The following is a 27,421-nucleotide window of genomic DNA, read 5'->3' as shown; positions in this document are numbered from 1 at the left end:
ATTTTGTACGTTTGCCCACTGACAAAGAAATGATCCGTCTATAATTTTAATGGTAGGTTTATTTGAACAGTGAGAGACAGAATAACAACAACAAAAATCCAGAAAAACGCATGTCAAAAATGTTATAAATTGATTTGCATTTTAATGAGGGAAATAAGTATTTGACCCCCTCTCAATCAGAAAGATTTCTGGCTCCCAGGTGTCTTTTATACAGGTAACGAGCTGAGATTAGGAGCACACTCTTAAAGGGAGTGCTCCTATTCTCAGCTTGTTACCTGTATAAAAGACACCTGTCCACAGAAGCAATCAATCAATCAGATTCCAAACTCTCCACCATGGCCAAGACCAAAGAGCTCTCCAAGGATGTCAGGGACAAGATTGTAGACCTAGACAAGGCTGGAATGGGCTACAAGACCATCGCCAAGCAGCTTGGTGAGAAGGTGACAACAGTTGTTGCGATTATTCGCAAAGGGAAGAATCACAAAAGAACTGTCAATCTCCCTCGGCCTGGGGCTCCATGCAAGATCTCACCTCGTAGAGTTGCAATGATCATGAGAACGGTGAGGAATCAGCCCAGAACTACACGGGAGGATCTTGTCAATGATCACAAGGCAGCTGGGACCATAGTCACCAAGAAAACAATTGGTAACACACTACGCCGTGAAGGACTGAAATCCTGCAGCGCCCGCAAGGTCCCCCTGCTCAAGAAAGCACATATACAGGCCCGTCTGAAGTTTGCCAATGAACATCTGAATGATTCAGAGGAGAAGTGGGTGAAAGTGTTGTGGTCAGATGAGACCAAAATCGAGCTCTTTGGCATCAACTCAACTCGCCGTGTTTGGAGGAGGAGGAATGCTGCCTATGTCCCCAAGAACACCATCCCCACCGTCAAACATGGAGGTGGAAACATTATGCTTTGGGTGTGTTTTTCTGCTAAGGGGACAGAACAACTTCACCGCATCAAAGGGACAATGGACGGGGCCATGTACCGTCAAATCTTGGGTGAGAACCTCCTTCCCTCAGCCAGGGCATTGAAAATGGGTCGTGGATGGGTATTCCAGCATGACAATGACCCAAAACACATGGCCAAGGCAACAAAGGAGTGGCTCAAGAAGAAGCATATTAAGGTCCTGGAGTGGCCTAGACAGTCTCCAGACCTTAATCCCATAGAAAATCTGTGGAGGGAGCTGAAGGTTCGAGTTGCCAAACGTCAGCCTCGAAAACTTAATGACTTGGAGAAGATCTGCAAAGAGGAGTGGGACAAAATCCCTCCTGAGATGTGTGCAAACCTGGTGGCCAACTACAAGAAACGTCTTACCTCTGTGATTGCCAACAAGGGTTTTGCCACCAAGTACTAAGTCATGTTTTGCAGAGGGGTCAAATACTTATTTCCCTCATTAAAATGCTAATCAATTGCTAATGCTAATAATTTTTTTGTTGTTATTCTGTCTCTCACTGTTCAAATAAACCTAACATTAAAATTATAGACTGATCATGTCTTTGTCAGTGGGCAAACGTACAAAATCAGCAGGGGATCAAATACTTTTTTTCCTCACTGTATGTTCCTGCTGTTGTGCTTGACTGTTTTTACCTCAGTGAAAGATCAAACGAAGAGAAGGTAAGGCAGAATTCTGTCATGTACATGTCCTCTATTTGCTTGTAACTAAAAAGAAGTGCAGTCTCAGTTTTGAGAACTAGAAAAACAAAGATACTGTAGAACTAGAAAAACAAAGATACTATAGTGTCTTGGTATTACCTCACTATAATGCGTGTTGTCTTCTCTTCTTACCTAGGTCTGCACATTCCTTTGTATGCTGCTCTATCCAGGCCTTATTCTCATAGACTAAGGGCATTTATTTAAAAACCAAAGCTGTCTCTTATCACTGGACTACAGATTCTGACTGACCAGCGTTAGAAACGTAATGAGCTGTAGCCCTTTCCACTCACAGCCCCTGTCATCCCATATGCGGGTTGAATTTTTTTAGTTTTTGTCATTGATAAGCGCCTAAATTGGAACGCAGTGGCTGTACAGTAACATGCTATAAATGATGTCAGAGCTCAGGTTCTCCGCTTCACAGTTCTGTATGGGTTTTGACTGACAACCGTTATAAACTTGAGCATCACTCGCGACCAGAAGATGCCTCCCATCCCTCCCTCTAATTGGGCTACTTTTGCAAATGTTTTGTTGTCTGAGTGAAGGAAATGCTGTAAATCGAGAGGAGTCGATGTGTTCTGAAAGATGAAATGTTGAGGATTATAATAAATACTGCTTTGATGTCATACAAGCAAACCACACACCCGTGAGTCCAAATGTTAACATTTCCATATTTGAAATCTCATGTCATTTACAGTATCAACGTTTTATGATCGCTATGATTGATCTACAGTTACAAGGATGACATGTGTTATACCCTGGGTTGTCATTAACATAATGAGCCTGTGTTTGTCGTATTGTGAAGAAAATTAGCTGCAGAACACGCACTTGAATGCACTCATGACTCCATTCTATGCTCACCAAAATTACAATCTGTTTGTCTGATGTGCCTTTTGAAAGCCTAACACTGTAAGATTGTCAAATGATACCCACCTGACCCAGATTGCGATTTATTTTGTGTTGGTGGGGACACAGGCCTGTGTTCCAAACAAAAAACTACAAGTGCGCTTGCTTTAGTTCCTCAATGGCAAAGCTGGGAGAGCTCAAAAAAGCACCTTATAGTTGAAGGCTCTTTCATTGAGTCATAAAAGTGCATTGAAATTACTTAGGAACTGTGCACAGTTTGGAGAGGTGTGTGGCCACTTGGAGACACCAGTTAGACTTGTCACTCAAACCCTTGTAATCGTTATTTTCTTATCTTGCACCTACTCCAACATTTCAATGAATATTCTTATTATGTATTTGAATGTATTCAGAATATTTTCAGATTTCGCTATTGACAAATGCTGTGAAAAGTACAGTAAATGTAAAATGCACATACAATCAACAGTGTAATGTTTGGATTCAGTCTTGTGTCAGGTGAACTGTTGTGTCTTCACCTTTGGTCTGATCATTTCCCCATAATCTCCAAAGAGTTCTCTTTCAATTGCTGCCATGGTCATGCATATGCTTTTTATAGTTCTTCTGTTAGAAACATTTCAATTTGGCCCTATCCATATAGACCAATTTCCACAAGTGAAGGTGTTAACAGTATCATCATGTCTATATTCTTTAACCTGGCGTCAAATACAACAGTATAAGCCTGGGGCTGGCCCTATGGAGTGTGGTGGGTCTGGGTCTGGGCTGGGACATGCTAGGCTCTCTGGCCTTCATCCTGGCCCTCAACTACAAACAGATGGAGCTCTACCACTCCCTGCCCTTCTTCTGCTACTTACTGGGCAAGTGTTTCAAGCAGGGCCTGGCAGGCCGAGGGTGAGTTAGCTGACTTAGACTTACACCCCTGGCTAACGAGGTTTGTGTGTGTGGAGAGATGTTGTGAGGCAGCCAGCACAGAATATATGATTTCACTGTATAAAATCAATAAATCAAAGACTATCAGTTTACCATCCAGTTAAATCAAGTCTGACGAAAAAAAGCATCAAAAATCAGATTATTTTAATTAACTCTGAATCACAATCAGAATGATTATTTTTCAAGAAATACTCAGAATCTACCACTTCCTGTAGCCATTGGACAAAACATGGCCCCATGAAGTAGCCTACACTATGTCCACTCTGCCACTCTCCCAAACAGAGTAGCAGAGTTACTGAGGCGAGGCAATCCGACTGGATGACTGTTACTAGTGTCCTCACATTTGTTTATCTAGTAACAATGTACCAAGGGCATCTGGTAGCAAATGGATAGCTGGATTAGATGGGTAGGGGAAGATATGTCCAGATGACACTATTACCATGCCCAAGCTCCTCAGCTATTCCTGTGTGTGCAACTTTATCACCACACAGCTACTACAGCTGACCTACTGTGAAATACTTTTAGCTGATGCATGGTTTTCACAACATACATTGACTAACTTGGGATGCGCGGACAGTCATGTACACAGCTGTTGTCATTTTGGAGTCCGCTACATCAATCTTAATTTAAGAGGAATGTGAGAGAGAACAACAGAGAGAGTTGAGATTCAGCCAGTGAATACTGTTGAAAATATGAATGATCATGTTTTACTTCTTTACAAGTGCATTTATAGCCAGTAATGGTTAAGGGCTTCTAAGTAAGCATTTCATGGTAAGGTCTTTTGGCCCCCCAAAGTTTTTTGAAAATGCAATCTATTTTCGGACAATTTGAAGTGCACAAATAATTATAATTATGTTCCGGTTCTCCGACCAAAATCGTCCCATGGCTGAATCTAGTTCCTTGTTCTAGAGTGTTATGGTGACCAAACCAGGTTCTCCATCCACAACCCAGTCTTTTGACATAAAAGATGGATGTAGGACAACATTTTCTTGCCTAGGAACCACCACCCAGGCAAACTGGCGACCTAGGGACCCCCACCCAGTTGTGGAAAAAGTACCCAATTGTCATGCTTGAGTAAAAGTAAAGATACCTTAATAGAAAATGACTCAAGTAAAAGTGAAAGTCCCCCAGTAAAATACTACTTGAGTAAAAGTCTACACGTATTTGGTTTTAAATATACTTAAGTATCAAAAGTAAATGTAGTTGCTCAAATATAATGAAGTATCAAAAGTAAAAGTAAATGCTCTGAATCATTTCAAATTCCTTATATTAAGCAAACCAGACAGCACAATATTTTTTAAATTTTTATTTTTTACAAATAGCCAGGGGCACACTTCAACACTCAGACATCATTTGCAAAAGAAGCACTTCTGTTTTTTCGAGTCTGCCAGATCAGAGGCAGTAATGATGACCGCACTTTCTCTTGGTAAGTGCGTGAATTGGACCATTTTCCTGTCCTACTAAGCATTGAAAATGTAACGAGGACTTTTGAGTGACAGAGAAAATGTGTAGGAGTAAAAAGTACATATTTTCTTAAGGAATGTAGTGGAGTAAAAGTTGTAAAAAATATGAATAATAAAGTACCCCAAAAAACTACTTCAAAGTATTTTTACTTAGTTACTTTACAACACTGTCCCCGCCCAGGAAAACTGGCGACATAGGTTACCCCCATCATATGTTAGCAAAAAAATAAAAATGCACATCTTGTATTATCATCAGGTGAATGATAATGGAAAGGAGAAGTAATCAACATTTCAATATGAATACATTTGGTGGATAGCTTTTCATTATTTTGACCTCCCCACAGTTCTATAATTGGAAGAGGAAGTGTAAACTCTAACATAGCCTATTAGCTAGAAAGGTAATATAACTCCAAACACATTTTTGCTAATAGCAGCCGTTTAGCTGGTTAAACAAAGGTTAGCCATGTTTTGGCAAAAATGTATGTCCAAGTCAAGAAAGCTTACCAGCAGCCAGCGGCACTTGCCACGACTAGTGTAACCCGGGTGCTTTTTCAAAGCCTATGTCAGATTACTCCAGTGTAATTAGCTTTTACGTTGACATAATTAGAAATAATATATTCTCCTCTTTTCTACTGTAGGTATGTAATTCCATATTTTTTTGTTCTGTTGCTAGTGATATTCATAAAGACATTAAAATAAAAAATTCCACAAACATTTGAGGACCCCCTGCAGTACTTCTGCTGCTCCACCCCTGTTTGAATACCCCTGATTTAGGATGTAGAGGATGCCTACCCATCGTTTAGGAGGCCGTGATCAACAGTGATAACTACGTTTTTACCTGAGGGACCACAATATCTGCCAAGTTGAAATCAGTTGGTGGTAGAAAGACGAGGGGCTCAAGGTAGTTAACACAGTGCTGCCCTCATAGACAGGAGTGGTACGCTGTGCCCCCTGTTCTTCAAAGCACAGCCTACATGCCCACACACACACAATTCCTCTGTGCTTAGCCAATTGGAAATGTATCCCATGCAGGATCATAGAAAACAGAGGAATAAAATGTTGAAAGGTCAGAGGGGGGGTCGTTGTGACTAGGTTGGGGGATACAGATAAATCTAGCTAATTTACTGCCAGGGTCATTTCAGCACATCATTGTGGGGCCATGTTTTAGCCGTGTGATGTGATCTGATGTGGTGCCAGGGTCCAATGCTATCCGTGTCAGAGTACATCCATTCGTTGTGCAAAATGTTGGCAGCCAAACCGCTGTGTCCTTGATAAGTGAACTTACACCCAGCGAGGCCACACTGGAAGAGGGGGGAGAAGGAACGAGGGAGGGAGGGAGAGGGGGGAGGAAATTAAAGACGAACGGACAATGATGGATCACACAGGGGACATTAGTGAGAGTAGCATCGCAACACTTCCGCGGCACCGTTGAAAGCGTGTCATGATCGAGGTGCTGAGGTAAAGTAACACTGTTATGGGGGGAGGAGGAGGAGGGGGGTCGGGGGTTGTAGAGGGGGCTCGCGGTTCGGCTTTTTGAAACCTGCCCTATGCCCGCCATGTCCTGTAGACCTACCCATTCCCGGAGGTGGCACCCAAGGTGCGGTGATGTGAGAAGTAATTGAACATTCTGTGAGACTGGTCAGGGTGGCAGAATGCATGGCAGTTATTTGTTTATGAAACGATGCCAACGTAATACACAGGGTGTGAGCGACTCTATACCCCAATGGGCCGCGGTGCGAGGTGCTCCAGGGGAAGCTTGCCTGAACTAATTGTGAAATTGTGCACGTAAGCGGAAGCCGGACCAAGACAAGCGGACATGGCGAGAAGGGGTGGGAGGGTGAGGAGGGGAGGGGCGTACGTTTACCCATCTAGCAGCACTCTAGCCATCTCAGTGTTCCTGCTTCACAAAAATGGCACCAAATGCTGCAGCCTGTGAAATTCTACGTTGGCTTATACAGTGGGGGAAAAAAGTATTTAGTCAGCCACCAATTGTGCAAGTTCTCCCACTTAAAAAGATGAGAGAAGCCTGTAATTTTCATTACATTTACATTACATTTACATTTTACATTTTAGTCATTTAGCAGACGCTCTTATCCAGAGCGACTTACAGGAGCAATTAGGGTTAAGTGCCTTGCTCAAGGGCACATTTACGTCATTTAGCAGACGCTCTTATCCAGAGCGACTTACAAATTGGGATAATCACTTTCCAATATATTTATTTATTATTATTATTTTTTTTTTGGGGGGGGGGGGGGGGGGGGTAGAAGGATTACTTTATCCTATCCCAGGTATTCCTTAAAGAGGTGGGGTTTCAAATGTCTCCGGAAGGTGGTGAGTGACTCCGCTGTCCTGGCGTCGTGAGGGAGCTTGTTCCACCATTGGGGTGCCAGAGCAGCGAACAGTTTTGACTGGGCTGAGCGGGAACTATGCTTCCGCAGAGGAAGGGGAGCCAGCAGGCCAGAGGTGGATGAACGCAATGCCCTCGTTTGGGTGTAGGGACTGATCAGAGCCTGAAGGTACGGAGGTGCCGTTCCCCTCACTGCTCCATAGGCAAGCACCATGGTCTTGCAACGGATGCGAGCTTCAACTGGAAGCCAGTGGAGTGTGCGGAGGAGGGGGGTGACGTGAGAGAACTTGGGAAGGTTGAACACCAGACGGGCTGCGGCATTCTGGATGAGATGTAGGGGTTTAATGGCACAGGCAGGGAGCCCAGCCAACAGCGAGTTGCAGTAATCCAGACGGGAGATGACAAGTGCCTGGATTAGGACCTGTGCCGGCAGGGTCGTACTCTCCGAATGTTGTAGAGCATGAACCTGCAGGATCGGGTCACCGCCTTGATGTTAGCGGAGAACGACAGGGTGTTGTCCAGGGTCACGCCAAGGCTCTTCGCACTCTGGTTTGGATCAAGAAGGTCATTCTGAGAGAGATAGCAAGAGAGTTGGCTAAAGACGGCACGCTCAATAGTTTTGGAAAGAAAAGAAAGAAGGGATACTGGTCTGTAGTTGTTGACATCAGTGGGATCGAGTGTTGGTTTTTTGAGAAGGGGTGCAACTCTCGCTCTCTTGAAGACGGAAGGGACATAGCCAGCGGTCAAGGATGAGTTGATCAGCGAGGTGAGGTAGGGGAGAAGGTCACCGGAGATGGTCTGGAGAAGAGAGGAGGGGATGGGGTCAAGCGGGCAGGTTGTTGGGCGGCCTGCAGTCACTAGTCGCAAGATTTTATCTGGAGAGAGAGGGGAGAAAGAAGTCAAAGCATAGGGTAGGGCAGTGTGAGCAGGACCAGCAGTGTCATTAGACTTAACAAACGAGGATCGGATGTCGTCAACCTTCTTTTCAAAGTGGTTGACGAAGTCATCCACAGAGAGGGAGGAGGGGGGGGGGGGGGGGGGGATTCAGCAGTGAGGAGAATGTGGCAAAGAGCTTCCTAGGGTTAGAGGCAGATGCTTGGAATTTAGAGTGGTAGAAAGTGGCCTTAGCAGCAGAAACAGATGAAGAAAATGTAGAGAGGAGGGAGTGAAAAGATGCCAGGTCGGCAGGGAGTTTAGTTTTCTTCCATTTCCGCTCAGCTGCCCGGAGCTCTGTTCTGTGAGCTCGCAATGAGTCGTCAAGCCACGGAGCTGGAGGGGAGGACCGAGCCGGCCGGGAGGATAGGGGACACAGGGAGTCAAAGGATGCAGAAAGGGAGGAGAGGAGGGTTGAGGAGGCAGAATCAGGAGATTGGAGGGAGAAGGATTGAGTAGAGGGAAGAGATGATAGGATTGAAGAGGAGAGAGTAGTGGGAGAGAGAGAGCGAAGGTTGCGGCGGCGCGTTACCATCTGTGTAGGGGCAGAGTGAGTAGTGTTGGAGGAGAGCGAGAGAGAAAAGGATACAAAGTAGTGGTCGGAGACATGGAGGGGAGTTGCAGTGAGATTAGTAGAAGAGCAACATCTAGTAAAGATGAAGTCAAGCGTATTGCCTGCCTTGTGAGTAGGGGGGGACGGTGAGAGGGTGAGGTCAAAAGAGGAGAGGAGTGGAAAGAAGGAGGCAGAGAGAAATGAGTCAAATGTAGACGTAGGGAGGTTGAAATCCCCCAAAACTGTGAAGGGTGAGCCATCCTCAGGAAAGGAACTTATCAAGGCGTCAAGCTCATTGATGAACTCTCCAAGGGAACCTGGAGGGCGATAGATGACAAGGATATTAAGCTTAAATGGGCTAGTGACTGTGACAGCGTGGAATTCAAATGAGGAGATAGACAGATGGGTTAGGGGAAAAATTGAGAATGACCACTTGGGAGAGATGAGGATTCCTGTGCCACCACCCCTCTGACCAGATGCTCTCGGGGGTATGCGAGAACACATGGTCAGACGAGGAGAGAGCAGTAGGAGTAGCAGTGTTTTCAGTGGTAATCCATGTTTCCGTCAGCGCCAGGAAGTCGAGGGACTGGAGGGTAGCATAGGCTGGGATGAAGTCAGCCTTGTTGGCAGCAGAACGGCAGTTCCAGAGGCTGCCTGAGACCTGGAACTCCAGGTGTGTGGTGCGTGCAGGGACCACCAGGTTAGAGAGGCAGCAGCCACGCGGTGTGAGGCGTTTGTGTAGCCTGTGCGGAGAGGAGAGAACAGGGATAGGCAGAGGCATAGTTGACAGGCTGTAGCAGATGGCTACAATAATGCAGAGGAGATCGGAATGAAATGAACTAAACATCTGGGAAAGGAGAGAGCAAGGCCTCCCTCACCAAAAAATATAACTCTCCCAACTTCCACCTCAGAAACTATAATTGTTTCACTGAACCACCCGAATAAAACTCTCCCAACTTCCACTTTAGAAATTAGAATTGTTGTAAACTACAGCGGTTCAATGTTTCAAGGACTAGACTCAACTTACTTTATTCAGCTAGCTAACTATGACGCCATAGCTAACTAGCATGCTAGCATCCAATAACACACAGTTTAGCACCAATACTTGGTTACAACAAACTACCAATAGTGTGTTAACACACTAAACAGATAATTCATGTCCGTGTCTAGTTCTTTCATAACGCAGCAATGATTAAACGTTGGCTAGCTAGCACAAAGATATTGTATTTAGCTACCACAGTACAGCCAGCTGGTAGTGTTGGCTAGCTAGCAATGGCTGCTGTGTTGACTTTGTTTGAAAAACGGCGTCGCTGCGAACGAATGTAGCTGGCTAAAAGGATATTGTATTTAGTTGCTACCGTTGCTAATAGCTACTAGCCAGCTAGTCCAGGAGGTGAGTTAGCTAGCTAGCTTCGTGCTACACCCGGCACCGCCGAATACAAAAGTAACCTACAATAACTACATACAACAACTACCCACAACAGCCCACGATGCCTACCTATAATACCTAATAATATACAGCCCACGATGCCTACCTATAATACCTAACTACAATCTAATTACATAGTTTAAGCCTTACTCGACAAAGCCCAAACTATGTATAAAGCCAAACTTACCCAACGCCAGCTAACTGGGTGGCAGACTGCAATCAGTAGCTGTAATTAAGTACAGCAGCTACCAACCACCTAACGTTAATGCCTCGGATAATGAGGTTAGAAAAACAGCTGAATGGTAGGCAGCTAGCTGGCTCAATTACAGGTACTCTTAAGCGTGAAATAACATTGGAAACAACTAACCACAGTTGCTAAAAGTTACCAGTAGCTACCCGCTAGCTAGCTAGCTTTGTTGGTCCAAGTAGTGGGTTAGCTAGCACTCGTGCTTCGCCGGGGTCCGCCGAATACAATACTTACCTACAATAATTACCTACAATAACCTACAATAACCTACAATAACTACCTAAGTAAACTACCTATAATACCTGACTACAATACCTACCTACAATCTAAATACATGGTTTAAGCTTTACTCAACATCATATAAGAAGCCAAGCTTACCTCCTGCTAGAGAAAACACAACCTCTCCCGACCACCGCGTTTCTGTAACAATGCCATAAATAAGCCATAAATGTTTTGGTTGAACAAAAATTCGACACTTCATACAAAAACTCCTTGCTTGGTGGGTGAAAAAACGTCACCTGCTGGAAGAAGGCAGATTTTCCGCAAAGTTGGTCCTCTCTCTTCCTCTCTTCATCATAGGTACACGTCAACTATGACAGACAAAATGAGAAAAAAAAATCCAGAAAATCACATTGTAGGATTTTTAATGAATATATTTGCAAATGATGGTGGAAAATAAGTATTTGGTCAATAACAAAAGTTTCTCAATACTTTGTTATATACCCTTTGTTGGCAATGACACAGGTCAAATGTTTTCTGTAAGTCTTCACAAGGTTTTCACACACTGTTGCTGGTATTTTGGCCCATTCCTCCATGCAGATCTCCTCTAGAGCAGTGATGTTTTGGGGCTGTCGCTGGGCAACACAGACTTTCAACTCCCTCCAAAGATGTTCTATGGGGTTGAGATCTGGAGACTGGCTAGGCCACTCCAGGACCTTGAAATGCTTCTTACGAAGCCACTCCTTTGTTGCCCGGGCGGTGTGTTTGGGATCATTGTCATGCTGAAAGACCTAGGCACGTTTCATATTCAATGCCCTTGCTGATGGAAGGAGGTTTTCACTCAAAATCTCATGATACATGGCCCCATTCATTCTTTCCTTTACACGGAACAGTCATCCTGGTCCCTTTGCAGAAAAACAGCCCCAAAGCATGATGTTTCCACCCCCATGCTTCACAGTAGGTATGGTGTTCTTTGGATGCAACTCAGCATTCTTTGTCCTCCAAACACGACGAGTTGAGTTTTTACCAAAAAGTTATATTTTGGTTTCATCTGACCATATGACATTGTCCCAATCCTATTCTGGATCATCCAAATGCACTCTAGCAAACTTCAGATGGGCCTGGACATGTACTGGCTTAAGCAGGGGGACACATCTGGCACTGCAGGATTTGAGTCCCTGGCGGCGTAGTGTGTTACTGATGGTAGGCTTTGTTACTTTGGTCCCAGCTCTCTGCAGGTCATTCACTAGGTCCCCCCGTGTGGTTCTGGGATTTTTGCTCACCGTTCTTGTGATCATTTTGACCCCACAGGGTGAGATCTTGCGTGGAGCCCCAGATCGAGGGAGATTATCAGTGGTCTTGTATGTCTTCCATTTTCTAATAATTGCTCCCACAGTTGATTTCTTCAAACCAAGCTGCTTACCTATTGCAGATGCAGTCTTCCCAGCCTGGTGCAGGTCTACAATTTTGTTTCTGGTGTCCTTTGACAGCTCTTTGGTCTTGGCCATAGTGGAGTTTGGAGTGTGACTGTTTGAGGTTGTGGACAGGTGTCTTTTATACTGATAACAAGTTCAAACAGGTGCCATTAATACAGGTAATGAGTGGAGGACAGAGGAGCCTCTTAAAGAAGAAGTTACAGGTCTGTGAGAGCCAGAAATCTTGCTTGTTTGTAGGTGACCAAATACTTATTTTCCACCATAATTTGCAAATAAATTAATTAAAAATCCTACAATGTGATTTTCTGGATTCTTTTTTCTCAATTTGTCTGTCATAGTTGACGTGTACCCATGATGAAAATGACAGGCCTCTCTCATCTTTTTAAGTGGGAGAACTTGCACAATTGGTGGCTGACTAAATACTTTTTTCCCCCCACTGTAGGTGAGGAGCGCCACCAACGGCACTAACCCACATTTGCTGCCGATGCGGCTGAACCGAATGGTTCATGTGTTGACCTCAGCCCAGGCAGCGTTGGGTGACATTCCAGTAGGGTACTTATTTGGGTGTTCTAGGAGAGATGAGGCCTAGATGTCGGCAGGACAGCCTGCCTGTAACCTCCACACACACAGCTGTGCTCTGAGCAGCTGTGGCAAGGCCCAGAGGACCTCGTAGAAATTCACACTATAGAAGGGACCACACTATTACAAGACATGGTTAGAGTCCAGTGTTTCCCAACCCTGGTCCTGGAGTACCCCCAACAGTACACATTTTTGTTGTAGCCCTTGACAAACACACCTCATTCAGCTCATCGAGGGCTTGATGATTAGATGACAAGTTGAATCAGTTGTGCTTGTACAGGGTTACAATAAACATTTGTACTGTTGGGGGTACTCGAGGACCAGGTTTGGGAAACACTGGGTTAGACTGATCTATGCATTGCATTTCTACATTGTGTCATATCACAGAAACAGCCTTAATATCTGATCCCAGAACAACTTCTAAGGCACTTAAATCACATTAATCACAATGGTCATAACTCCATCTGCCTTAGGTGGGTGTGGTGGGTGGACACTGTGACACTACAGTGGTCTTCTATGGGGTGGTCTGAATGTGAATGTGCCGAAGTATGCGGAAGTTGTTGTAATGTGATTATCTTTGAACATTTAACCCTATGTCCCCAAGTGTACAAATAAGTGCATCGCTTCTAGTGCTATAAATGCACTGTGGAATGCACAGAAGGGATTTTTATTGCACTTTCAGTTGGGAAATGTTTACTTAGAGCAATGCCACTTGTTTGCCTTCTGCTTTTTAAAGCAGCGTACTGTAATACTATATATGTGTGTTTCAACATTTGAAACCCTTGGCTTGTAATGAGTTTTGTAACTAATTTTATTGATTCACATCGATTATAAACACTTAATAATAAAAAAAAGTATATTAGTTCTGCATCATTATAGGAAGTGAGCTATTTTCTTATTTAAAGATGTGTGTGTGTTGACAGGATAAAGTGGCCAACACATGGTGCAGCTTGAACGTCCTGTTAAAGATTAAGACCATCCTGTCCACTGAGACCCAGCTCTACCTCAGGTAATCCCCCTCTTCATCAGCTCTACCTCAGGTAATCCCCCTCTTCATCAGCTCTACCTCAGGTAATCCCCCTCTTCATCAGCTCTACCTCAGGTAATCCCCCCCTTCATCAGCTCTACCTCAGGTAATCCCCCTCTTCATCTCTTTATCTCTTTCTATCACTCCATCTCATTCGTTTTCTTTCTGTCTCTCCTCTCTCTCACTCTCTGAGAAGCCTCACATTAGAGACACTGTTTTATAGCAGAGTGAAATTAAGATTATCCCTTGTAATAATATGTGAGAGCAGCTTCTGAATACTGAGCACTATCAGCTGCTATGGGCTTTTATGGGCACTCTGACAACTATTGGAAATCTGCTGATGAGATTTCAGATTTGGAATGCCAAAATAAACTATTTGAACCATTTCTGTTTGGGAAAAAGCAAAGATAGCTAACTTTTCTGTGGTGCCATGAAATGTTATGCCAGTCAAAGCTTATTCCCCCCTAAGGTCCTTATGAATGAGGAGAGGCTGTAGTCAGTCATAGAACCCTTCTCTTTTCGTCATGGTGGTGTGTGCTTGAATATCCTGTTGGGCTATATTTAGTGGTGCTGTGTGCACTCTGAACAGGGTGGACACGTTTCTGCCAGACTGTTAAGACCAGGGATTAACTGGGAATTCTCTGACTGCAGCGTATTTAAAACAAATGAAAACACTAGATATTGTTGGTCATGGGTGAATATTATAATAACTGTATGTTTTGAGGGGAGGAGGGGTATACCAGGCCATAGAAAGATGTATCACTGGTCACCTTATCGTTACAGTTGATGTGAACTACTGTGTTGACTATTTATGTATGTGGAATACCACGAAATAGTTCTCAACAACCCCAAAAAATGATCTGTGAACTGTACCCTAAATCACCCTGACCCTCCAGCCCACTTCCATAGCCCACCCATCCATTACCCCTCTAAGCACTCCTCTTGCCCCATGTTGGGGGTCCTGTTGCCCCTTCTCCCCAGGGGCCCTTTAGGCCTTCATGGGGCCCATGACACAGCTGCCCTCACACCTCTTACTCATGCGCTGCCCTACCTTACCCTATCCCTACCCCTTCAGCCGGAGTGGAGGTACCCCTCTGGTCCACTCCCCTCTCACCCCTCCCTTCCTGTGTCTATCCCCAGTAAGTGACAATTGAAGGGTTAAACTAATGCTTTGGGTGCCCTAAGCGGGCCAGTATTTGATACAGTTCCCACATAGCTGGGGTCTTATGGGTGGACCGTGCTGGGGTTAAAACGAGCCAGCAGCCGCACAGTTCGGTTTCACCATGAGGTTTAGGTTTCTGGGCTGGGCCATTCACTATTTGGTCAGATTTACCATAGCATTGTTTCTATGAATGATGATAGATTACTTCATTCTTCTCTGTTTTGTTTTCAGTTTGGCCGCCACTCTCCTGGCTACTGTCCTGGCTTTCCTACCTTCGTTTTCTGATGTTTGATTACAGAGAATGATGATGTAATGCTAACCTATGTAAACTGTCATTTTAGGTCAATTCCTCTCTGGCATTCTTCTCCTTCTCCTTCCAAGTTCACGAAAAATCTATCCTCCTGCCTGCCTGATGAATAGAGGGGAGGAGTAGGGGTGTGTGTGCACGCATGCACGCATGTGTGTGTGTGCCTTCCTGCCTGCATGCGGTTCCTAATCATATACCTCACCAACCGCAGTGCAGTATATAAAAAGCAACAGGCAGCTGTAAGCGCTAGGCTATCCAGGTTTTGCTGCACAGTGGGATTTGGTTACAGATTTTGTGATCTATTAATCTAGATCAGGCAGATTGTTGCATTATTTATTGATTGAGTTATATCTCCCACCTGTCTGTCCCCGAATCAATCAGTAATGCATGTCCAGGGCTTAGGGAGGAACGCCGGGATGTGGAGCAGAGGAGGGCGTTGTTTGTGGTCGATCAATTATTGGGGCTATAGGAATGAGTGTAACTGGATACGCAAAGAGTACTACTGAAATTATACAATCAGGGAGTGATGGGTTTCGTCCGAAATGGCACCCTAATCCCTATATAGTGCACTACTTTTGACCAAGGCCCATAGGGTGTTTATTGTTCAATAAAGTGTGTATAATTTAGGGGTGTTTAACCCTTTCTCCTCTAATACTTTCTGTCTGCCTCTAGGCCAGTCTGCCTGCTACTGAATGACCTCCCTCTGCCAGCCATCTGGTTTCTACAGGCCTCTATGTTCAGGTGAGAAGCTACTGTAGGGGAACCACTGATGGAGAAACTATACTGGCCAATAATAGCAGACCAACAGACCAGGTTAAAGGTCATAGGAGAGACTGTTCAAAAAGCAGAAGTACAATCATGTCCATTAAATGTAAATCCTAAAAATGAGCTGTTAGAAAACTCCTCAAAAAGAATAGGATGCTTTGTCAGATGAATGTTTGTGTTGATATTCTAAGAGTCAAGTAAAGATAGAAATGGAGTCAGTATGAGGGGAGAGGTCAGAGGGGAGAGGGAGTGAAGCTGACTAACTTTGACCAGCTGTCGTTAAATTCTTCCGGCAGTACTAATTGTTGTACGTGTGGTTCAGTATAGGGATATCCGTGGATTACACTGCATAGCCAGCATACCTCTCCTCTAAGCATGTCTTGTATACGGACAGCAAGTCATTCTGTATGTCTCCTCTAGTACAGTCTTACTGACAGGGCCTGCGTTGTGCATCTCCACTCCACCCATTGTTGAAGACATACATCTTTTGTTTGGGTAAATTGAAGACATAATTGCATAATTTAGTCAAATGGTTTCTTAAGCACAGTTATTGTAAGAGCGTCTGAATGCACTGGGTTTGTTGAATTGGCGAAGTATGTATTTAAAAAAAATGTAATGGGTATTTATTTTGCCATTGAATAGATGGGGTTTTGTTGGATTTAAGTGGGCCCTACTACGGCTGTCTGAATTGTAAACACATGTCTTTATGTGGCGTGGAAAGAGTTTATTGGATGGAGATATGTGTTTCTGAGAGACTACATTGTTCTTGTACTCTCTCTCTCCCTCCCTCATTTTCTCCCCCCTCTGCAGTATGCTGCCATTGTTCCTGAAGGATGGTCTGCTGGTGCCGTACGTGGTCACCTCCCTGGCCTTCCTGTTCGTCAGCATATACCTGCTTTCCGCCCTGGAGCATTGCTCAGATGATCTGCGTCTGAGGCCCTACCACCGCCCTATCTGCATGCCCAGCATGGACCTCAGAAGGGTCACCAAGTGGAAAGTAAGTGTGACCTAGTGGTTTAAACAAATACCCTTTCACGTTGCACGTTTCACGTTACACTACCCCTATGCCTGTCTGTGATACAAGAAAATACAACAGTATTCATTCATCCATTCATAGCAAAATATTTATCAGATTGCAAAGCAAAAACAGATAGCGTTCTTTACCAGGCAGATAGTTGCAATGTTGTCTGTTTTAGTAGTGGGTAGGGCAGGGGTTGCCCAATCTTTTCTTTACCATACTTAAGTTACTTCAGATAAGTAAAAAATGTCCACAGCCACCTGGTAAGAAGATGAGGTTTTTGTCACAGGAATTTCAAAGTAATTTCAGAAGGTTGTTGTCACTAACCACGTTTCCATCCACAGTTTTTATGCAAGTAAAGTCATACCGTATAAAAAAAAATCACAGCAGCTGTGATGGAAACAGGAAGTTTGGTGGGATCTTTTTGTGTCGGTAAAATAAATAATGTGCGAAATGGCGGTGGAAACGCCTTTATGCACAAATATTAATATGATAACCATCATATCGAAGGAAACTTGGAGTCACGCGATGATATGGTGTGTAGTCCTCCCTCTACAACTTGGGAAAGCATGCAGTTTATTAGGCTACTAATGAAAATGTTACGATGAACTTGATGCTCCTTTCCAATAAATATCATGGATCTTATTCTGGTGACATGATGATCGATGCTTGACTACCTTTGACAAATAATCTCATCATGTAGACTAGCCTACCCACACTGTATCTGCTAGCTGTTGGCTAGAGCGCACGTGCCAAGACCTGAGTAGGAACATTTGCCATTTAACTCAACAGTTTTTTTGACAAAACTATTGGTACAGTGGAAACACATTGAACTTTACATTCTTATTCGGTACATGAAAAATTCAGTGAAAAAGTACATGTTGTCTGCACTACATTATCACGCACGGATTTTTATCCACAACAAGTTAGTTTGGTGGAAACACCACTGGTGGGAAAATTCACATATTTTCTTTATGCAGATTTTTGAATATGCACATGAAAATCTGTCACCAATTGGATGGAAAACTAGCTACAGTAATTTCATAACCTGAATTGCATCAGCGTGAGAAGATACATATCTCTCCAACTGTATAAATAAATATAATGTGCCACTGTACTGTAAGCTGTGTAAGCTGCCTGGGATGAAAGCCACTGCCAGGCCCCAAGTATCATTTATCACTTATTTAAGATACAGTTGTCTGAAGTGGCTTCCTGGCCCTGCTCAGCTGTGCTGCTGCACCCTCCCCTCCCTTAGCGACAGACGGGGCTGCATCCTAAATGGTACCCTATTCCCTATATAGTACACTACTTTTGACCAGGCCCCATAGGGCTCTGGTAAAAAGTAGTGCACTGTATAGGGAATAGGATGGGCCCTGGTAAAAAGTAGTGTACTATATAGGGAATAGGGTGCCATTTGAGATTGGGACGTAGCCATGGTCACCGCTACTGGACGGCGCAGTGCGGTGTGGGAGATCATGAGAAGGAAGAGGTGTCTTTTTATAGAGTCATTAACACAGGTTTGCCTAGATATATTTATTTACCCAAGAGGCATAAATAAGGAGGCCCAGCATTGGGGCTAGGGTTTAATGGGGTGGGTCTCATACGGAGGCGTTTACGCCACCTACCCTCACTGATCCCTAGGTCCACAGGTCCCAAATAGACATGTTCATGTTGATCCTGCTACCAACACTCTGTTTGCAACATATATGTCAGTTGTGATGAGGGAGGGTCCTGTGATGGGGGATCGTCATGCAATGTCTCTTCATTTTATTTGTGATTTTTATCTTAACTACGTTGCATAGTTATTATGACCAGGGCCAATTCCATTTCAAGACCAGGAACTTGAGGCCTAGATTCAATCAGATTAAGCATTAAACGGCGATAGCCGAGACCCCCATGGCTGATGTTTTGATAGTGTCGGAGCTGTCAAATCTGTGAGCAGTTGCTCTTGTGATCTGTCACGAAGACATACCCGTCCCACTCTCGTTAGAGTCAGAACGAGAAAGTGTAGGCTATATAGAAATAATGACTCTCAAATTGAAAGTCATTAAATGAAATGAGGAAATCTATCAGCTTAATTGAGTTGAAGATTACATCTCACATTCCAGTGTTCGAACTGGAATGGAGATTTCTCTTAATGCTACTTACTCCGTGCAGCCAATGGCAATGTCCGCTTTAGGTATAATGCCGGGAGCTGCTTGTAGATTTGACCGCTCTAACGCAGTTCCACCTCCGACACCGCCAAAACAACCACTATGCGGGTGTCGGCTAGCATGGATCTGATAGAATCTAACCCTTAATTAATCTAAAATGTACAATGTAAAATGTAATTAGGACATTATCAATTTGAATTGCATGTCAAACTCAGTTTCTGATTTGACTGGAATTTAAATCCAAATGAGCCCAACACTGGGCTATGAGTGGGCCTTGGCTTAGCTGTGATGGCTTAACTCCCTTAGAAAAAGAAAAACCTGAAAAGTCTCTCTCCATCTCTCTCTCCTCTCTCAATCTCTCCTGCAGTTCTACATCTCCATCGTGGCCATGGCTGGTTTGAGCTTTACGAGCATGGCGCTGACCCCTCCGTCCAGGCTGCCTGATGATTTGTTTACCCTCCTGGTGTCAGTGTTCTCCTTCCACCATTTCCTGCGCCTCCTCCTCTACTTCAACAATGTCCAGATTGCCGAGCCGCCTCCACCTGGGAGTAAGAATCAGAAGAAAACTAACTGAGTAGTCGCCACCTGGCAGAAAGAAAACTTACTGAAAAACAAACTATGCACAGTGCCTCAGTCACTGACCACCAAGGACCAATAGGACTCATGGAGAAACGCTACTAGTCTAGGGCCAATCATTTACAATCTTTATTCTAGAGAGATAACCCTCCTGTCAACATGAATGGTTGGTGTTTTGTCAATGCCTAATTATGTACATCAAACTTAAAACAAGTCTTTATATTTTTTTACTTGACTGTTTTTCAATATTTCCAAATGTTTGTTCCATCATTACAATTATTTTTTACAAATTGTATTTTTCTTGACAATTTAAATCACCTCTGATATGAATTCTCGATGAACCTCGATTTTACAGCCGTATTGTCAGCACGTAGATTAGATCCGTCCGAAGCAGTTTCAAATAACCTCCTCATAAAGTGTCCATCTTCTCCAAGTTTTCAGCTAACTAAATCACTGGCGGTAATAGTGTTGCACTGTGTCGTAGCCAGACAATAATTAGCCAAACCATGTCTTTCAACCATTTAATTTAGCTTCATAAAAGATTCATTACAACAGCTAGATACAAGGAGAGTCCACACAGCACACAAAGGGCTATGCATTTAAACACAAAAAGCAGTGACAGGTCAGACAGGCCCTAAAACAAGGATGATGGAAGATGACATATCTGAACATAATGTCATAAAGTCGAAATACCACAGAAAAACGGTACAAGCAATCTTTTACCCCCATTGCCTGTGAGTTAATGACAGGCATAAAAAAAATCCATTACAACGATAAATGTTATCGGGTCACTGAGGGCGGGCTGCTATGCTGTGTATCTGCAGCCGCTGGCCCTGCAGCCAATAACACTAGAGATGGGAAGGGCGAGACATCCAGAGGCCTGTGCCTTTAGAATTACTACTGTGGAAGGACTGGGAGGAAGGGGACAACAGATGAAGATATGGAGTTAAAAGAAACATGTACAAACGTCCATAGCCAGTACCAAAACACTGTCATTTTCATAAATGCATACTAGGCCTATTGTATTTATGATTAGAAATTACATTCAGAAATGTTGATAAATGAATACATTCATGCACCACGTTCAAAGCGCCGCCATAGTGTTGCCTGAGTGGCCTGTGTCATGATGGGTGGTGGGCTGGAGACGGGGGGTGAGAGCGAAGGAGAGTGGGACCCCTCGAGGAGGAAAGGGTTGGTGGGCTCGAGGTCTAAGGTGATGTGGAGTAGCGGGAGAGGTGGTGGGTGGCCGGGGGTGTAGGATCGCCAAAGGGCCCCTTCTCCCACCTCCGGAGGGCCAGTATGAAAACATTCGTTTTGTTTAACGGCGTGCTCACTTTGTCCTTCACATGGCCTCCAAGGGTGATAAAGTGAGAATTATATGATCCACCTTGGGTAGAAATAGGAAATGTGTCTGTGCACACCAGCTGTTGCTTAGGTCGCTTGGGCTGCAAGAGGCCTCAGCCTTCCCAGGTACAGCCAAATAAAGAGCCAGAGACTGAAGTGTATGTCTGAGTGTGTGTACACGTACGTGAATATTGGAGCCTCTCCTCGGAGCCCATATTCATGTTTCTTTACTTTTCCAGGTAGCTAAAGGAAATGGTGGGGGTGGATTTCATACAGCATCAGGTCTAATGGGAAGAGGGGGTTCGCGCACTGAAAAAAAAAAAATGTTTGCAGTACTGCATCGCGGCCGTTATTGTAGAATCAACATTTGTCAGTGGTGAGGGAGAGGCTTTCTCCAGCAGACAGGGCTCAATGTAAACGTTTCTGATGTCTAACACTGCCTTTTCACTTTCTGACACATTCCCCCAATGACTGACAGGCAGCCTCCGAGACGTCTCTCTGCCTCACAACTGACAGCTTGGATTCTATATTCATCAACCGGCCATCTCCGAAGAGGAAGCATACACTGTGGAAAAGGAGAGAGTAGCTATTCCAGTTGTCGTCGGTAACCTACAGGGGGAACGTACAGGGGGATATCAGAGAGGCAAACATGAGTGTAACCCTGCTGTCTGTCACACTGTAATATCACCACATTCAATGGGAAGACATACTGATTTGTGTACTTCTACAGGAGGAAAATTTAACAAGTAACATGTTGTAAATTTCAAGCAGACAGCGATGAATGGGTTAAAGTATAATGGATCGTTGGACTTGATTCAAGTTTTTGCACTTGAGGTAAAGCTGTAGGCTCTATAATACTCTGAGTTCTTTACCTTTAGAAGCCCATTATGGATTTCAGAAAGTCAGAGGAGCTGCCAGCTGCCAGACAATACCTGTAGAGAACAAAATGTTATTAGATACTACTTCTCATTCAGAGATTAAATACAGTTCCTGCTTTAAGAGGAAAATTATAACTGACACTGCAACTCACACATCCCAAACGGACAAATCTGAGGGCCCAAGTGGTTTGATTTAGCAGTGAAATAAATATCTTCATTTTTGGTTTTTAAATACTCACCTAATTGATTACAGGTTTGACAATAAAATACATTATTATTATTTTTCACTGGAGAATTGGAAAATACAACGACATGGTCTGTGTCAGAAATCATGTCTGAAGGCGTGCGTAGTCTAAAGCCTCTGGGGGCGATCAAACTAAAGGCTGCAACTCTGCAGCCAGGCTTAAATGTCACTAAAATAGCCTCTTAAGTAATATACAGCTCTGCTCTTTAATTGCAGCTGTGTTTAATCAAAAAGCATAAAACTCCTCCCAAACAGGTGGCATGTGTCTGAGGAGGAGAGATGATTGATGTGGCAGATAGTGGTGAAGCCTGGGCCTTAGCCCTGGACCTGGGATACCAGCCCATCCCATCGCTTTTATTACATTTAAGGAATCCTTTCTTTGATACACCCCATTACTGCTGACATACAAATCTTCCTCAACATGGACCCATCTATGGCCTGATCAATTTTTATACTGCTGAGTCGTCCCTTCTCCTTATGTTATCATCTGAAAATTCATATTATATAGGGTTTTCTTATGGGAAAATGGCAATAAAAATTGGTTACTGCCCAGAAGATGTCCACACGTTGGTGGGTTGTCCATGACTAAATGTTTCTGAGAAACTAAAATGTGTTTCTGTAGCTGTTTAATTGTTATTTATTTTTATCCTCCTAAGAAAATATATTGTGAAGTGATTTAGAACAATGTCTCTGTATGGGTTGGAGGGGGAGAATTTATTAATCCTTTGCACAAATCCTTTAATTGAATTTTCCAACTCTAACCACACACAAATAATCAATACCTTCTGCTGAGGGGAACTTGTCTCACAATGATTATGGCCTTCTCTTTTCAATTCTGTAGTTATCAGCACATACAGGACAGACAGGTGTCCTTCATCCTGGGGTATTTATAATGGCTGGGCAACCCTGTGGATTTAGGGCTGCCTGAAGCCTGAATGCTAACAAAAAGTGACTTCTCCAGAATGATTACGAAACTTTTGTTAACCTTAAAGAATGGCCGTAAGCGCTTCTCAACACCACGGCCAGCACTTTGAAGAAAGAAGATAAAGGGTGCTGCTTGCTACTGTCTGTAACTAAGAAGGAAGGAGGGAGGAGAGGAGAGAGGACGAGGTGGGGAAGTGAAGTGGGTTCAGAGGTTTGGCCGTCAATGCTAAAATATCCTTGTCAATTGACTCAGCTGCCTTGGCAGTATGTATGTCCTGCCCTGGCACTGAGCTGCTTGAGGCTTTGCTTAAACCTTAGACAGTGCCAGGGTCACAGTCCAGATCTAAGAGCTTGTGTCATCTCTACACGGCTCAGGTAACACTGAGGTGACTCTTCGTCTCCAGTCAGATCATGGTCATGCTCTAGTCGCAAAGCAGGCCATATCAAACATTAGGAACACCTTCCTAATATTGAATTGCATTACATTTACATTTAAGTCATTTAGCAGACACTCTTATCCAGAGCGGCTTACAGTTAGTGAGTGCATACATTTTCATACTGCACCCCCTTTTGCCCTCAGAACAGTCTCAATTCGTCGGGGCATGGACTCTACAAGGTGTCAAAAGCGTTCCACAGGGATGCTTCCCATAGTTGTGTCAAGTTGGCTGGATGTCCTTGGGTGGTGAACCATTCTTGATTCACACGGGAAACTGTTGAGTGTGAAAAACCCAGCAGCGTTGCAGTTCTTGACACAAACGCGGGGTATGGTAGTAGGTGCGTCTGGCACCTACTACCATACCCCGTTTAAAGGCACTTAAATATTTTGTCTTGCCGTTCACCCTCTGAATGGAACACATTCACAAGTTTTGTCTCAAGTCTTAAACATCCTTCTTTAACCTGTCGTCTCCCCTTCATCTGCACTGATTTAACAAGTGACATCAATTAGGGATCATAGCTTTTACCTGAATTCACCTGGTCAGTCTATGTCATGGAAAAAGCAGGTGTTCTTCATGTTTTGTACACTCAGTGTACATACAGTGAGGGAAACAAGTATTTGATCCCCTGCTGATTTTGTACGTTTGCCCACCAACAAAGAAATGATCAGTCTATAATTTTAATGGTAGTTTTATTTGAACAGTGAGAGACAGAATAACAACAACAAAAATCCAGATAAACGCATGTCAAAAATGTTATAAATTGATTTGAATTTTTTATGAGGGAAATAAGTATTTGACCCCCTCTCAAATCAGAAAGATTTCTGGCTCCCAGGTGTCTTTTATACAGGTAACGAGCTGAGTTTAGGAGCACACTCTTAAAGGGTGTGCTCCTAATCTCAGTTTGTTACCTGTATAAAAGACACCTGTCCACAGAAGCAATCAATCAGATTCCAAACTCTCCACCATGGCCAAGACCAAAGAGCTCTCCAAGGATGTCAGGGACAAGATTGTAGACCTACGCAAGGCTGGAATGGGCTACAAGACCATCGCCAAGCAGCTTGGTGAGAAGGTGACAACAGTTGGTGCGATTATTCGCAAATGGAAGAAAAACAAAATAACTGTCAATCTCCCTCGGGGCATGGGGCTCTATGCAAGATCTCACCTCGTGGAGTTGCAATGATCATGAGAACGGTGAGGAATCAGCCCAGAACTACACGGGAGGATCTTGTCAATGATTTCAAGGCAGCTGGGACCATAGTCACCAAGAAAACAATTGGTAACACATTACGCCGTGAAGGACTGAAATCCTGCAGCGCCCGCAAGGTCCCCCTGCTCAAGAAAGCACATATACAGGGCCGTCTGAAGTTTGCCAATGAACATCTGAATGATTCAGAGGAGAACTGGGTGAAAGTGTTGTGTTCAGATGAGACCAAAATCGAGCTCTTTGGCATCAACTCAACTCGCCGTGTTTGGAGGAGGAGGAATGCTGCCTATGACCCAAAGAACACCATCCCCACCGTCAAACATGGAGGTGGAAACATTATGCTTTGGGGGTGTTTTTCTGCTAAGGGGACAGGACGATGGACGGGGCCCATCCACAACCCATTTTCAAAGCCCTGGCTGATTTGACGGTACACATAGATTTTTGTTGTTGAAATGACGTGGAAACAACGTTGATTCAACTAGTTTTTGCCCAGTGGGCTGTTACACTTTAGACCAAATATAAAGCACTTGAGCGCAGTCTTAAATGTAGCCTACTGGTCGGAACTGAATTGTCAGTCACATCTGCTAAATAAATAAAAATAGCTATAGATGTGATGCATGTCCAGAAGAATGCAGTCTGACAAAGCAGTTACCCTTTTCAACAGAGCTTCTTACACCTCTCCATGCATTTAGCACATGAACCCAGCGCCTGAAAGCCACAAGCGTCAAGTCTAAACAAACATTTTACACTGGGCAGCAGAACCATGCCTCCGTCAGGCTCCATGACACGATCACCATCATCTGTCTGGATTTCACGCTCCCTCCACAGCACAGATATGGGCCAGCTCTCCTCTTCCTCTGCCTTGAATAACAGTTTGTTTACTTTAAATTTGTGTCTCAAGGCAACAGAGGAGCGATTCTCCTCCCTGAGCTATCGACTTTGACGTTGTAAACTTTGTTGTTGTAAGGGGGTTTATGCACAAACGATAAATGTCTTGCTCCACCATATGATAAAAAAAATGGACATTCCTCCGGTGTGGGGCCACAAGGCAACACATACACTAAATGACCAAAAGTATGTGGACACCTGCTCGTCGAAAATCTCATTCCAAAATCATGGGCATTAAAATGGAGTTGGTACCCCCTTTGCTGCTATAACAGCCTCCACTCTTCTAAGAAAGCTTTCCACTAGATATTGGAACATTGCTGTGGGGACTTGCTTCCATTCAGCCACAAGAGCATTAGTGAGGTCGAGCACTGATGTTGGGCGATTAGGCCTGGCTCGCAGTCGGTGTTCCAATTCATCCTAAAAGTGTTCGATGGGGTTGAGGTCTGAGCTCTGTGCAAGCCAGTCAAGTTCTTCCACACAGATCTCGACAAACCATTTCTGTTGTTTCGACCTCGCTTTGTGCACGGGGTCATTGTCATACTGAAACATGAAAGGACCTTCCCCAAACTGTTGCCACAAAGTGGGAAGCACAGAATCATCTAGCATGTCATTGTATGCTGTAGCGTAAATATTTTTCTTCACTGGAACTAAGGGGCCTAGCCCGAACCATGAAAAACAGCCCCAGACCATTATTCCTCCTCCACCAAACTTTACAGTTGGCACTATGCATTGGGGCAGGTAGCGTTCTCCTGGCATCCGCCAAACCCAGATTCATCCGTCGGACTGCCAGATGGTGAAGCGGGATTCATCACTCCAGAGAACGTGTTTCCACTGCTCCAGAGTCCAATGGCGGTGAGCTTAACACCACTCCAGCCGACGCTTGGCATTGCACATAGTGATATTAGGCTTGTGTGCGGCTGCTCGGCCATGGAAACCCATTTCATGAAGTTCCCGACAAATAGTTATTTTGCAGATGTTGCTTCCAGAAGCAGTTTGGAACTCGGTAGTGAGTGATGCAACCGAGGACAGGCGATTTTTTACGCGCTATGCGCTTGAGCACTCAGCGGTCCCATTCTGTGAGCTTGTGTGGCCTACCACTTCATGGCTGAGCCGTTGTTGCTCCTTACAGTTGACCGGAGCAGCTCTAGCAGGACAGAAATTTGACGAACTGACTTGTTGGAAAGGTGGCATCCTATGACGGTGCCACATTGAAAGTCACTGAGCGCCTCAGTAAGGCCATTCTACTGCCAATGTTTGTCTATGGAGATTGCGTGGCTGTGTGCTCGATTTTATACACCTGTCAGCAACGAGTGTGGCTGAAATAGCCAAATCCACTAATTTGAAGGGGTGTCCACATACTTTTGTATATACGGTTGAAGTCGGAAATGTACATACACTTCGGTTGAAGTCATTAAAATTCGCTTTTCAACCACTCCACAAATGTTTTGTTAACAAATTATAGTTTTGGCAAGTCAGTTAGGACATCTACTTTGTGCATGACACAAGTAATTTTTCCAACAATTGTTTACAGACAGATTATTTCACTTATAATTCACTGTATCACAATTTCAGTGGGTCAGAAGTTTACATACACTAAGTTGACTGTGCCTTTAAACAGCTTGGAAAATGCCAGAAAATTATGCCATGGCTTTAGAAGCTTCTGATAGGCTAATTGATATCATTTGAGTCAATTGGAGGTGTAGCTGTGGATGTATTTCAAGGCCTACCTTCAAACTCAGTGTCTCTTTGCTTGACATCATGGGAAAATCCAAACAAATCAGCCAAGACCTCAGGAAAAAAAATGTTGACCTCCACAAGTCTGGTTCATCCTTGGGAGCAATTT

At 44.1% G+C, this 27,421-nt stretch overlaps 1 protein-coding gene and 1 pseudogene across 2 annotated transcripts; both read left to right on the top strand.

Moving 5' to 3' along the window:
- Nucleotides 1–1,811: 1,811 nt before the first annotated feature.
- On the top strand, nt 1,812–13,664 carry LOC311149159 (dolichyl pyrophosphate Man9GlcNAc2 alpha-1,3-glucosyltransferase-like; annotated as a pseudogene). Its single transcript has 4 exons — nt 1,812–1,867; nt 3,230–3,406; nt 13,125–13,146; nt 13,575–13,664. The product of its transcript is annotated as a dolichyl pyrophosphate Man9GlcNAc2 alpha-1,3-glucosyltransferase-like (transcript).
- Nucleotides 13,665–14,676: 1,012 nt separating this feature from the next.
- LOC311149157 (dolichyl pyrophosphate Man9GlcNAc2 alpha-1,3-glucosyltransferase-like) lies at nt 14,677–19,657 on the top strand (the record flags this gene model as incomplete). Its single annotated transcript, XM_084186243.1, has 5 exons — nt 14,677–14,817; nt 15,182–15,252; nt 15,820–15,888; nt 16,723–16,909; nt 19,451–19,657. The coding sequence occupies 5 exons, from the start codon at nt 14,677–14,679 to the stop codon at nt 19,655–19,657; spliced, it is 675 nt and encodes a 224-aa protein (XP_084042369.1).
- Between the last annotated feature and the right edge of the window lie 7,764 nt (nt 19,658–27,421).

This window comes from Coregonus lavaretus (assembly GCF_964263955.1).
Source record: "Coregonus lavaretus genome assembly, chromosome: 21".
Classification (NCBI taxonomy): domain Eukaryota; kingdom Metazoa; phylum Chordata; class Actinopteri; order Salmoniformes; family Salmonidae; genus Coregonus; species Coregonus lavaretus.
This window is presented reverse-complemented; position numbering and strand designations above follow the sequence as displayed.